General features: G+C 34.8%; 2 protein-coding genes across 3 annotated transcripts; both read right to left on the bottom strand.

The window, feature by feature from the left end:
- Positions 1–838: 838 nt before the first annotated feature.
- LOC132277779 (receptor-like serine/threonine-protein kinase SD1-8) lies at positions 839–6,288 on the bottom strand. The gene is made up of 10 exons (XM_059779629.1): positions 5,016–6,288; positions 4,901–4,909; positions 4,657–4,807; positions 4,439–4,505; positions 3,805–3,886; positions 2,161–2,318; positions 1,833–2,043; positions 1,473–1,710; positions 1,256–1,406; positions 839–1,144 (listed from the first exon to the last, which is right to left on the bottom strand). Exons 1-10 carry the CDS (start codon positions 6,286–6,288, stop codon positions 839–841), a joined length of 2,646 nt encoding a protein of 881 aa, XP_059635612.1.
- A 1,901-nt stretch (positions 6,289–8,189) lies between these two features.
- LOC132306965 (G-type lectin S-receptor-like serine/threonine-protein kinase SD1-1) lies at positions 8,190–12,493 on the bottom strand. Of its 2 annotated transcripts, none has more exons than XM_059804589.1 (7): positions 12,099–12,493; positions 10,860–11,088; positions 10,008–10,168; positions 9,599–9,809; positions 9,238–9,475; positions 9,012–9,162; positions 8,190–8,900 (listed from the first exon to the last, which is right to left on the bottom strand). In XM_059804589.1, exons 2-7 carry the CDS (start codon positions 10,960–10,962, stop codon positions 8,592–8,594), a joined length of 1,173 nt encoding a protein of 390 aa, XP_059660572.1. In that variant the 5' UTR covers positions 10,963–11,088; positions 12,099–12,493; the 3' UTR covers positions 8,190–8,591. The 2 variants fall into 2 exon arrangements, with proteins under 2 accessions (XP_059660572.1, XP_059660580.1); XM_059804597.1 differs by having other exon boundaries at positions 10,008–10,165; positions 12,099–12,483.
- Positions 12,494–13,774: the final 1,281 nt, after the last annotated feature.

Below are 13,774 nucleotides of genomic sequence, written 5' to 3'. Positions count from 1 at the left end.
ATCAAAACCAAATATTTGATATGATCAAATGCAAAAATCAATAGATATTTAAAAAGTCAGTATCATGATGCAGAAGTGGTGTGTACCAGCAGTCATATTGTCCCCTTGAACACATGATAGTATTAAAACCTGGTATTTGTTGGATAAACTGAGAGAGATGGGCATTGACTCTCTAGAAGAAGGAAGACACTAGAACAAGATTACTTGTAAGCATCAAAATAGCAACTCCTTTAGCACCTCTGAATAGTTTTATATTCAGAGACAAATCACCCTTCAACCAAAAAAAAAAAAAATCTGTATTCTTAATTTCTTATAATAACATACGGAATTGAAATTACAGAGATGAAACTTCTTTACTGTGATAAAGAATAGAAACTCTCAATGAAACTGAAACAACAAAAATTAAACTTTAGAAGTGCTCAAAGAGTGGGTGAGTGAGTGGAAGAAACATGCTATGCATTTGCATAAATAAATACTACATGGCATATTATGAAATTGAATGCATATATTTTTATTCTTGAACACCTAGCAAAGTAATTTAGTATGCTACACTCAAAGACATTCCAACTACTTTTCTGAATAGATAAAAGTTTTTCCAGTTCAACTCTGAATTTATTATTGTGATAATATGAAATGAAGTGACTGAGTATGGATATGGAATACTGTGTTTTCCTAAATGGAACTTCTATTCAGTCAATGCCTTGTAGAGTATCCAAATGTCACACATTTAACTGTAATACATATTGCTTTCAATCTGCTTCCTATATAAAATAGGCTGCGGAGCTATGCGACTATATAACTATATTACTATATTTTCAAGTCTATTCGTCACATCCTTCTACCGGCCAGTTAAAGTTGTCATGGTTAAGGAATTGTCAGTCTCGGGCAATTGTCCCCTTGATGACGAACCATATCTCATGGAAGAACCTCCGGTAAAAAAACCAGGTTCTTGGGGTTCCGGTAAACTTGTGCTCTCATTTCGCAGCATACATATCACGTTTGTCATTGCCGGTCTGTCTTCAGAGCGTTGCTGCACGCACAACAGCCCCACTTGAATGCACCTAAGCACTTCAGTCTTAGAAAATGACTCCAACAATGTATCTATTATTTCCAGAGGCCTCCCTTCATTCCACAGTTTCCATGCCTGAAGCAATTATTTTAGTCACTTTTATGTCATAACACAATATGGAAACTAGAATATAGAATTTGAGACTAACTTAGAGGACAAAGTAGATTTATGTATTTGTATACTTACATGTCCCAAAAGGTTGAAGTCATGATCAGGGTGCTGAAATCCCCAATTTTTTTGGCCACTTACAATCTCTAATGCTAAAACACCAAAGCTGTACACATCTGACTTCGTTGAAAAGTGACCGTTAATCACATACTCCGGAGACATATAACCACTGCATGCCAGTAAAAGAAAATTAACTTTAGAATCATGGATTTTTTTAAGGTCTGTGAGTACTTACTGTGTTCCGATTACTCTAGTGGTCCTTTCCTCTGTCTCATTTCCACCAAAAATTTTTGCTACGCCAAAGTCTGAAATTTTGGGCATCATTTGGCTGTCCAGTAATATGTTACTTGTTTTAAGATCTCGGTGGATTATTTTCAACCTTGAATCATCATGAATGTAAATCAGTCCCTTCGCAATCCCCACAATGATGTCTAACCGCCTCCCCCAAGACAATAGTTTCTTCCTAGCTTGATCTGCATATGATAGTGTTGAAGTCCAATCAAACTTCTATTTTCCAATGAACGATTTATTTTTTATGCTGTAACCAAATAAAATTTAATTGATGAAAAAGATATTAAAGGTTAGACTATCATACCAAATATGAATTGGTCCAAGCTTCTATTAGGCAGGTACTCATAGATGAGCATTCTTTCTTCTCCTTGAATGCAGCACCCCAAAAGCCTAACAAGGTTTCGGTGTTGAAGTTTGGCAATCAAACTTGCCTCATTTTTAAACTCTTGGAGGCCCTGAGAAGATCTCTGTGACATCCTTTTTACTGCTATTAGTTGTCCAGAAGGGAATTCCCCCTACAGAGAGTATCATAGTAAATGTTAGTAATACAAACCAAAAGCTATTTCGTTCTTCCTCTTCTGTCCTTGGCTCTTTACCTTAAAATGGTATTTTGTTGCCCAATTGATAATTACCTTATAAACAATACCAAAACCACCTTCCCCAATCTTATTTTCGAGAGAGAAGTTGTCAGTAGCAGCAGTAATGGCGCTTAGATCGAAAAGATGGAATTCAAGGTCCCCCACCGCATTTTCCATGTTCAAATCGCTGTATGGATTGTTTTCCTGTTGAGCTGTATGTAAAGAATTTGTAAGAGAAAAAATTGTACTACCTTTATGTTGTAGCATATAGGGAGTGGTTAGCATCTGCTCGTGCAAAACTGTTGCTCTAGTCAGTGTATAAAAATTTTGACATTTCTGATGAGCCTAAATGAAGTTCAATGAAATGTTTTAAGATTAATAAGCCCGAATATTTATAGATCAGTGACCATAACAGAGTCTTATTGTATAATAGTAAGTAATTTTTTCCCCATAACACCAAATGCTTCGGATAGGGCTTTTTTGAGCTGAGTTGCACGCAGAAGAAAAAGTTGTAGTTGAAACCAGGAATGATTTTGCCATCAATGCAAATGCAGTATGGACAAGAAGGGTTTTTTTTTTTTTTTTTTTTTTTTTTTTTTTTTTTTTTTTTTCCTTTAAACTGTTAACCAACTAAACATGGAATATTCAACGAATCCCCTCAATGAATACTATTTTTTTTACTTTTTTTTATTTTTTATTTTGTTAAGTGAGAGTGCTCACTGTGCTCTATTTTGTAAGGGCACTCAAATGAAATTTCCAAAAATTATAATATAGATGGAAAGATGTTCTCTATTATGCTATACTCTACAAATTGAAATGCATAAAAGGAGGATAGATAGAGCATGAAGAGAACTAAAGAGTGAAATTTCAGGCAGGGACACCACTCCTAAAATCAACTGTGTTTCAGTAACTTTTGTGATTGGATCAAACAGTACAAAAAACTGAATATAGTAAGGATGCAAATGAAGTTTTTTACCTGGTCTCGTTGCCCTATTTATCTGACAAATTAATCTGCAAACATTAACCAAGATAACTGTCCCAGAAGTCACTAATAAAAGGATAAAGGCGATCATAATCCTTTGTCTCTCCTTCTCAGCAAAAGCAATCAACTCTGGTCAGACAACAGGTTGACAATATCAATCATTTTGCTTCATAAGTTTTAAGTATACATATAGGTTGCCAAGGTTCAAAAGCAACCTCAAAAGGATAAACCATTGCATTCTCTAGCATACCTGCGGAACCTTTTTAAGGATTGAATATCTACTGCTCCTAATTATCACAAAACCAAATCTGACTTGAAGTTATTGCAACATTTTCTTTTGATCACTTTTCCAAAAAGATCTTAATACGTGTGTTAAATTAGTCTCACTAAAGAATCACCTAATCAGACCACGGCATATAAAGATCTGATCCAACTATGTCAGTTATCCTGCCTAAGGCCAAATGTTTCAGCTATAACCTCAGATGACTGTGAATAAGATCATATCAATCGCAGAAACAAAATGTTATTTATGTCCCAGTACGTGACATGCACTGAGTTCCGGAAAAAAAAAAATAAAATAAAAATAAAGGAAAAAGAAGAACGATAAAGCAGGATATAAACACAATTATTCAGATTGAATGCACATCCTACTATCCTATTTTACCATATTATTTAACAGTCAAGCTCATCAACAAGGTCTGCTAAAGGAAACAAACATTGAATGAAAGCAGATAACCATATCCCTTCCAGCAAGGAAAATGCAGCAACCTGATTGATACTAATTTGAGGCAACATACTCTAGTTAAGGTCAAAAAACCAAAAAGCAGCTTTTACTTGAATTTGTGTCCATTTCGTAACACATTGGTTCTTTCATATGTATGAAGTATGAGATACTGGTGCAGATAAGGGTTCGGATTCTATAAGACACCTACATGGTAGACACCACATTTTTCGTGTACAATTGCTGCTTTTGTCATGCACAATTGCGACAATTAGTATACGACAAAAAGAAATAGATGAAATGTTCCTAATTAGTTATAACCCTGCAGGGATACTTAAATTTATTCTTGCGTCACATAAATAACATTAAAGTGATGTTTCCTTGTACACCGTTATGCTACGTAAATGCTGCATTACTTCAATATGCCAAAGAAGAATAAGGACAACTCCGGGATTTAAGCAGAATCCTGCTGTTCTGACATTTGGAGTCCAAACAGATCTTACACCTCAATCAACAGGAGCCGTACTAGGTTGTTGTACTCAAGTTCATGTGAGGTGGTTTCCATTCTATGGGAGTTAAGTTACTTATGATTAGTTTTTATGTTAGGTATTACACTTCTCATGCACTACTTGAACATGGTGCACTTGGATTGCCATAGTAGCAAGCAAAAGCTGTACAAATGTTGTTACTGTTTTTCTGTATCAATATCTCATTTAGTTAAATCAACTGCAAGTCAACAGATAAACTTCACAGTGTGTGCTTGTGAATGCATATGCTCTCAACATTGTGGTGTAATGTTTCATGTTAACTGGATTATTGGTTGCTTCCACAACTTTCCTGGTGCTACTTGTCCAAGGAGCTGCTTGGTTCTGTAATGAAAGCAACCAACCATTCCATATACTGCAGAGCCAGTTCATCAGAGCCGATCAAATGGCGTTTCAGGTTGACCTCTGTCCCAACAGGGAGGTTCACAGTGTGTGCTCGTGAACGCTTGTGTTCTGCAGCTAGTGTTAGGAACTAAACAGTGTGCTATAGGAGACGTTATTTATGGCGTGTGTCTGCTCAGTGGACTACTTACTAAATTAGCATACTAGCAACACCTAACACCACAAACAGGAAGAAATAAAAGCCATAACACAACTATAGACCTAACAACACAAACATAAAGAAATAAAAGCCATAATTGAACTATTTAAGCATGCATACCTAGTTCGCCACGTGCCACACGTATATAAAGCTCATCCCTGCCTTGAGGATAGTTCCGAATGTCAATCAAGTGACCCAACCAGACCACACAGTCACTGCCATTTCTGTTTATATTCATGTTAGTATAAGCCATGCAAGCACAATCCTTCAAACACTTCTCTCCACAGTCCTTCAGGCTCAAATTCCCCCATGAAGTTGAATTATCAGGCAACTTCAATCCCCCATATTTCAAAAATCCATCCCCATCACTACAATTCAACCTATATTCCCGCCTACACCCACCCGAGGTATCCATCCTACTCCAATCCCAGGGTGAACTTGGCCTGAACCCTTCTAAACACCGGCAGCTTGGATCATCCACATAACAAATTCCATAAAGCCCACACAAGCCATACCGGTCACAACCATCCTTATTGAGTGTCAACATTGTAATCCACTTCCTAGTATGATTCTTCCAGGTTAGGAACTGAACATTACCACATGGGGACACCACAAACCTCAACAAAATTGACTCATCTAAGACCTCAAATGTAAACCAAACCTGATCAGAATCGAATTTGAAGATGATCTTAAACACAGGGTTAGTCTTGAAAGCATTGGTGCCACTGAAATGTTTGCCATCCCAAGGACCCCACCTAGATTGCTTAGTCAAATTCCTTTTCAGCACCAATTGAGGTGGTGATTGAGGTTGTTCCAAGCTCAATTTGAACCCACCAGGTGATGGATCATCCCTTGTCTTCCAAGAGCTCATAAACCATTTTCGACCACTTTTCGTGTCCCAACCTAGCTTCATTCCAGGCAACAATGTGTCACATGGAAAGTCAAAGCTTTCCCATTTAAACCTTCCTTCAGACTTAAATTTACCCTCTTTAACAACAAGATTACCAGAATCTAGAAGTTCCAAGATAGGTTTTTCGGCTTTCTTTGCAGGCAAAGAGCTCCAGACAGTGCCCTTTGAACCATCTTTAAGTGCAAGATGGCCATGAAAATCTAACTCTAGCTTTGCATCTGAACTTTTCAATGGTTTGTGTCCATTGGCAACCCATACCACTGTGAGTGGTATGTCTTTGTACCATATGCCCAAGTAACTGATATGTGCGTGCCCTGAAGGACTGAAAAAGCCCAGTACAAATCTTTGGTTGGAAGAGACTAGTGTTGTGCCATGAGTGAGGGTTTGACATGGAGTTAGTGTGTGTGTTGCAGCAATGGTGGTGTGTGAGATTACAGATATACAGATATGAAAGACTGTAAGTAACAGAGAGAGAGCATCCATGTTGGCTGGTAGAAGTTAAGGCTTGTGGGCGTTACCAATGCAGATTTCTCTTCTTGTTGATTTCTGTGTGAAACGTTTCTTGAGTTTTGGTGTTTGCTAATCAGGAAAGTACAATCTAACTGACTAGAGAGAGAAACTAATTTATGGTATAATTCACTTCTCCAATTTTGGTTAGTGTGAATGTTATTAATCATTTATATCTTGTCACACGTATAAGTATAAATACATTTATTTTATGAGAAAATTTTTCTTATATCCAAACAGTGTTATTATTATTATGATTTAATTATATTTTGTTCCATAAAAAAAAAAATACATAGTTTCACTTGGGTTATATATATATAAATATATATAATTAGTGGGTGTTAATTTTTTTTTTTTCCCTATTTCAATAAAATGTATCACTATGTGTTGATATTTAATTGATGAGTGATTTTATGTAAATTTTGGAGAATTAAAGTTTTTCTTAAGGGAAATGCCATTTATGTTAAATTGTTTACCTTTTTGATGCCACGTGGCAAATATAGGGCCCACTTGAGCCATTAGTTGCATAAGTGAGTCTGATCTATTACAATTGTAACTTGTCCGACCCATGTCTCTCATCCAATTATAGAGCTTCTTAGATTGGAATAGATCAGATGATGTCTGTATTGGTCTAACTTGGGACAAACCCCACTCAAAGGATTCTCAAGAAGGGTAGTGATCAGGTGAGAGTGGTCGCATAGTATTATTGATGAGATTGCTCTCAGATTGTACTTTAAAACTAATGTTATTTTAAGGATAGAAGATCCGCCGATCCTCTGTGTTATAATTCCTTCCTCTCTCTACTTTTCATATATATATATATATATATATATATATATATCTTTTTAAAAAAAGTTTATGTATTTGTGTTGAAAATAAATACTACCTCTATGTCGAAAAAAAAAAAAAATGTCAATATTTAAAAAATCTTGACAATATATAAGAGTCACGATCGCTTTAACACCATACGTACGGCTCAATCTTTTATGGAGTTCGAGGAAGCCTAATATGCCTTTTGCAGATTTTTTTTTATTTTTTATTTTTTTATTTTTTTTAGATGTACTTCAGGTATTGAATTGATTGACCACTGACTGTTCTCAAAATTGTGCTTTTTAAAGGACAGTATATGACAGTGTAGTGTTCTGGTCAGGAAAATATATATATATATATATATATATATATATATATATATGACAGTGCAGTGGGTAATTTGTTTTCCCAAATAGGTAAAAAGCAGCATATTTTGCCAGGAGACCTTCTGTTTCAGTCACCATCACATATCAATATTTTGTATTTACATTAAAACTTAACAGGCAAAATAGCCAAATATGGTTTTGTTAATTTTTTAATTTTAATTTTAATTTTTTTTTACTAAACTAAAATTCATAGCAAAAACCGTTGCAAAGTGTAACACGAGAAAACTACCCAACCTGGTCATATGCCCTCGTAAGTGAAATGATCATAATTTTTGTTTGCTTGAGATGAATTGAGATACCAAACTTTCCTGTTCCAAAAACAAATTATATACCATCTTTTTGACCTCCTTTTGCAAAGATCAGAAACTAGTTTTTCAGAATAATAAAACAGAAAAAAATGTTCCAATAGAAAAATAATGTAACTCTCAACTCTGTTTCATATAATTAGTTTTCGAAAAACACTCAACCAAACTACATGTTGAACTAAAATAGAAAATGTTATAAAAACAGAATCAAATAAGCAATTATTTCCTACATTTTTTCTCTTTTGGCAGATCAATTAATATTTATACAACAGATACACATAGACAGACTTTAGTTGACTACTTAAACAAGCATTAGCATTAGCTGTCTCGGAGCAAAGAATCAATTACAGAATCAGAAGAAACAGGCTCCCATAAGTTGCAGTACCATAAAAACTATCCTTGGAACTATTATTTTACTTAAATCATCCCAAAGGAAGTTCAGCAAATTCAAGAAAAAAATCCACAAATTTGTTTCTGTCTAAACCAAATTTCCTACCAGTATTCAAAAATATACTTCCTGAGGACTTTAAAGTAGTGGCCAAGCTATAGATATGCCGGATTTTGCCCCTCGACATGAAACCTCTATACTTGGTTGTGTAGGTAAATTTTGAATGTTCATAATTTGCTCAATAACGGCGACACACTAAACAATTTTCATATAAAAGAAAACAGGACAGCAACTATAAGACAAAAAGGCCAGTGTTGGTCTACTAATCAAGGGTGCTGGGAAAAAGGAACTGGGTACACGCCTAACTTTCGATATTTATACAATAAATTATTATCGTCCGTCCAAGATTGTAAGAGTAACCTCATTGTGAGTACTAGAGTCTTGCCCAATTGACGATGAATCAATCTTTATGGAAGAACTTTCCATACAAAAACCAGGTTCTTTCGGTTGAGGTAGCAATGTGCTTTCGTTACTCAACATAAAAGCCACATCAGACATTGATGGTCTGTCTTCTGGTCGTTGCTGCACACACAGAAGGCCTACCTGAACACATCTAAGAACTTCATTTACGGAAAATGACTCTTCCAATACTTTATCCATTAGTTCCATGGGTTTTTCTTCACTCCATAGTTTCCATGCCTGGAGCAATCCCAATTCAGTTTCTCTATTAGTAATAGCAGAAAATGACGTAAAATATTTACTTAAGCTTACCATAGAAGAGAGTAGAAATATTCTTGTTTCTACACTTACATGTCCTATAAGGTTGAAATCATGCTCAGGGTGACAAAATCCCCAATTTTTCTGGCCACTTATTATCTCTAGCACTAAAACACCAAAGCTGAATACATCTGATTTCACTGAGAAGTGACCCCTCATTGCATATTCTGGCGACATATAACCACTGCAAGCCAAAACAAGATTTTAAACATTTGCACCCACTAAAATATTATTTTTGATATATTAAAAGACCACTTACTATGTTCCGATTACTCTCTTGGTTTTTTCCTCTGTCTGCTCCCCTCCAAAAATTCTTGCGATGCCAAAGTCAGAAATTTTGGGTTCCATCTCTCCGTCTAGTAAGATGTTACTAGTTTTCAAATCCCTGTGGATGATTCTCAACCTCGAGTCTTGATGAAGATAAAGAAGACCTCGTGCAATTCCCATAATAATGTTGAAGCGCTTCTTCCAAGATAATAGTTTCCTTCTGGTTTCATCTGACAGAAAGTCCAATTGAAACTTCTATTCTTCAAATGTCTCTATAAACTTTATAGATCTTATTTACGAATAAGATAGAGACAATCATTTAAGTATATAACGCCAATGACAAAGAGACTAACCAAATATGAAATTGTTCAAGCTTTTATTGGACATGTACTCATAGATTAACATCCTTTCTTCTCCCTGAATGCAGCATCCCAGGAGCCTAACGAGGTTGCGGTGTTGAAGATTTGCAATCAAGATAACCTCATTCTTAAATTCTTTGGGACCTTGCCCAGAACTCTGTGAGAGCCTTTTCACTGCTATTTCTTGTCCATTAGGCAATTCACCCTAAAGAAAAAAAAATAAGAAAAAATAAAATATAATTATAAAGGGGAGGATGGAGTTGAGATAGGTCTTAAGTTTACATCTGGGCTAAAAGGAAAAATATAAAGAAAAAGAAAAAGAAATATTATAATACAAAAAGGAAAAATCTTGCTTCCTTTCCGCTTCATCTTAACTTGTGTATGCAATAAAGTGGAGACCTACCTTATAGACAGGGCCAAAACCACCTTGTCCAATCTTATTTTCTGAAGAGAATTTGTTAGTAGCAGCATAAACGGTACTCATATCCAAAAGAGGTAATTCAAAGTCGCCCTCCTGACTTTCTTCTTTACAATCTTTGTAGGGATTGTTTTCCTGTTGCACTGCTACATAGGAAATTCACAAGGCAAACAAGATAATATAAAAATGGGTTCTAGCCGATGTACTAATATATAGAGAGTGCTCTCATTGATATAGGGAGTACACACTTCTAGTTACTGTGACCTTTATCATACTTTTATGATATATAAGCGTGGAAATACTACTGTGACCTTTATCATACTTTTATGATATATAAGCGTGGAAATACATATTACCAATGGTACTTTGTCTGAACTGAAGTAATGGGATGATAGAACCCCAATACTTTGGTAAATAGTGTTTCTAGACAGTTTTTATTATCAAAGCAAATGCTGTGAGGAAAAGTTTTGTCCTTTCTAGCATTACAGGATAGTTAGGAGCATGGAGAATTTAATGAATTACATAAATAAGAATGATTTTTTTTCATCTAGTAATTTCCCAAATCAGAACGGGAAAAAAATGAATTTAGATTAAGTTCCAAAATTTATGTGATTGATTGTATCAATGTGGAATGGCATTGTCTCCATTAATTTTCTGTCCAGTGATTTCTATTATATTGTCCAGAATAGAAAATACATGGAGAGACATAGAAAGGAACCAATGACTGACTCTTCAGTTAAGAATTCCACACCAATAAATCAGCTGGGATTTAAAAAACATGGGCTTTAAGATTATACATTTGAAAGAACAGATAATAGAATTGTAAAGGTGTTTTACCTTTCTTTGTAGCGTTCTTTAATCGACAAATATACCAACCAATGACACCAGAGAAAAGCATCCCCAAAACTGTTGATATCGCGACAATGACAACAATCGACATTTGCTTTTACCTATTAGCATCAGCAATTGATTCTGGCCACCCCACAAGGCTGGGAAAAATAATTATTATGTCGCACATCTTTCCATATTGGGGCTTGATGCTGGCACAGAGATGATAACTCTTGCCCTGGATTTGTCATGAAAACATTACAATCCAATTGCAAGGAAAATAAGAATCTACTCAAGGACTAATAATAAAAGAATAGAAAAAGACACTACGACTGTACAAAAACTCTAATATGTTAATTATCAGGTAACGTGGTTTTCTCAAAATTAACTCAAACTTTAAGATATTCTCCTGCTCTTCAAATCTTATTACACACACACATAAAGAGAGAGATGTCATAAAAAACTAGCTGTTAGCTATGTTACTCGGACTTAGGTATGAATATCATTATAGGTAATTCTCAAGCCTAAGGACACATGTACAAGACTAAGTACTCTTTTTCATAATTATAGCTGATTTTATGAGTTAAATTGGTAAATTTATATGTTCAACATAGGCACTTCGCTTAATTTGAAGCAAAACCTAATAAAAACGATATAACTCAAATTTAATTTATTTTGCATATAAGAAACCTCTTATTATATTTTGTATTTTTATGTATCAAGACTGTGCTACACAACTATAAAGCAATATAGGGAACAAAATAAACTGGGAAGAAGGTGTGGGTGGTACTGTACGATTAGATTCTTAATATTTGCCAAAAAGATTAAAAATTGAAGATGAAATCTTTTATATAGCATCCAAATCAACATGAGTAAACAAGATTCTGAATCTACAATCTCCACATCAAATCCAGTAGGAAGATTAATCCTTCTTATCATTTCATACCCATATGCCAAAACAACATGGGTATACAAGATCTGTGATCTACCATATCCCAAATGGTCCAAAATGTTGGAAATTACCCAGCAGACAACAAGTACCTCAATACAGATTGCAGAGGCAAGGATCTGACTAAGACAAGCATCTGTGATCTACTCTTAACCAGTTCTAAACTAAAAATTAAGTCAAACATATATGTAATTGAATTACAAATTCAGCTCACATAGACAAATAGTAGAACACTAGGAAGACCAGATCAAGCAATTCAACAAATAAAACGCAGAATCAACCATGAATCACTTTGATACCTGTATATATTCGAAAGCTTCGCAATTTACATCCCTCGGGGGACTAAACTCTCAACACCCACTTTCTTCTTCGCTGAAAACTTCCTTCTTGAAATGGGTTTTAAAAGAGAGGACGCAATTATGGGGTTTGAATATTGATCACAACCCTTGTTGAAAAAAGCTATATTGATGCAGAGAGAGAGAGAGAGAGCAAAAGGGTTGTGGAGTGGTAGTGAGAGGAGGCGATATTGCCCGGGCGAAGGCAGAGATTGGTGGAGTGGTGGCTGGAAAAGCAAGGAAGAGTAGTTGAGCTTTGTGGAAAAAGGAGAGTGACAATGTTGACAACAGCGAGAAGTTTCGGACACAAGTGAGGTAAGATAGAAACAGACGGTATTGTTATATCAGGAAAAAGATTGCTTTATTGTAAAGGTCCTTAAGGACGATAATTGGACGATTAAAAGATAAATTAGTGGTCTAGACTTTGCTTTTAAGTCCTCTCCTTATCTTCTCCTTTTGCACTTTTATCCACAAATTAATTGGAATTTGGACCCATTGAAAAATCAGCTTAAATTTTAAACTTTTACAAGTCTAATTTAACATCCACTTTTTCATTCACACCTTTCCCAATCAAGTTGAATTCATGGTCGGTTCAAATCCATATAAATTCAAGCATAAAAGAAATTTACAACTATTTAAAATATATAAAATGATCAATTTTATTACGTTGACAAATTAATAAAAAGCAACCTCACCTTATGTTTCACGCATACTAGCATGGGGCACATGAAATTTTGTATGAAGTAGCTTATCCTCTATCACGAATTGCGTGGAAGAAATTTCCAATAAAATTTCATGTGAATGATCAAGAATTTAAGGAAAAAAAAAATGTCATTAACTATTAGCTATCAACTCTTACCTACCGGCCATTTGAACTTTGAAAATTACCATTCATATTTATAAATAATCAAATTGAAATTGGATGAACAACTCTTTTTTTTATATGAGGGTAGGATAGCCTAACCTTTCAAGTGAGACTAATTGGCATTTAAAAATAGGACACATCTCAGACAATTACCCAAAAAAAAAAAAAAAAAAAAAAAAAAAAAAAAAAAAATCCTTAATTAATTTAGAAAAGTTTCTTTAGGCTAACGTCAAGGAAAGTCACATTTGATATATCCGCCATTAAAGTTCAAATCTGTTATATATATATATTAATTAGCAGATCCCAAGGAGGATCTCTCAAAGCTCAGTGAAGATATTCATAGCCTCTAACATGGTTCACAGATGTAATCCTCCTAATGATACAGTGAGTGAAGACGAAGTTTCCCTCAACTTTTTGCGACGAGTTTTCAACTATTGTGATTATTATATTGATTTTCACTACAAGTTTGTGAGTGTTCATACATAAAAGTCTAAAGAATGGACCACACGATACATCTACTTTCTTATATTTATATATTTTCTTTGTTTTTTTCGTTAAGATATGACAGTTGGTATCTCTGTTTTTATATAATCCACTCCCACTTGATAGACATAAACTTAAAATTGATCGGAAGACCTAATGTCCAATCCTAACCTTGTTAACAAGGTTTAATTGTGTAAAGTTGATATAATATCAACGCGCACGCCTCCTCGTGTGTGCCCAAATCCAATGCCCCGTTCAAATTAAGACTAATTAAGTTATTTGCATTTTTGTA

This window comes from Cornus florida, unplaced genomic scaffold, assembly GCF_030987335.1.
Source record: "Cornus florida cultivar Cherokee Brave unplaced genomic scaffold, ASM3098733v1 CherokeeBrave_3.0.0_Hap2_Chr01, whole genome shotgun sequence".
NCBI lineage: Eukaryota > Viridiplantae > Streptophyta > Magnoliopsida > Cornales > Cornaceae > Cornus > Cornus florida.
The sequence above is the reverse complement of the archived record's forward strand: the minus strand, read 5'-3'. Positions and strand labels throughout refer to the sequence as shown.

Excerpts from the sequence above, each read along its gene's own strand:
- LOC132277779 (XM_059779629.1), bottom strand. The coding sequence starts at position 6,288 with ATGGATGCTCTCTCTCTGTTACTTACAGTCTTTCATATCTGTATATCT. Across the intron at positions 4,506-4,656 it reads CCAAGCAGCTCCTTGGACAA|AAAAACAGTAACAACATTTG; the intron begins GTAGCACCAGGA and ends ATATTGATACAG. Across the intron at positions 2,319-3,804 it reads GTTATCTGCTTTCATTCAAT|CTCAACAGGAAAACAATCCA; the intron begins GTTTGTTTCCTT and ends CTTTACATACAG.
- LOC132306965 (XM_059804589.1), bottom strand. The coding sequence starts at position 10,962 with ATGTCGATTGTTGTCATTGTCGCGATATCAACAGTTTTGGGGATGCTT. Across the intron at positions 10,169-10,859 it reads AAAGAACGCTACAAAGAAAG|CAGTGCAACAGGAAAACAAT; the intron begins GTAAAACACCTT and ends TTTCCTATGTAG. Across the intron at positions 9,163-9,237 it reads AAGAGAGTAATCGGAACATA|TGGTTATATGTCGCCAGAAT; the intron begins GTAAGTGGTCTT and ends TTTGGCTTGCAG.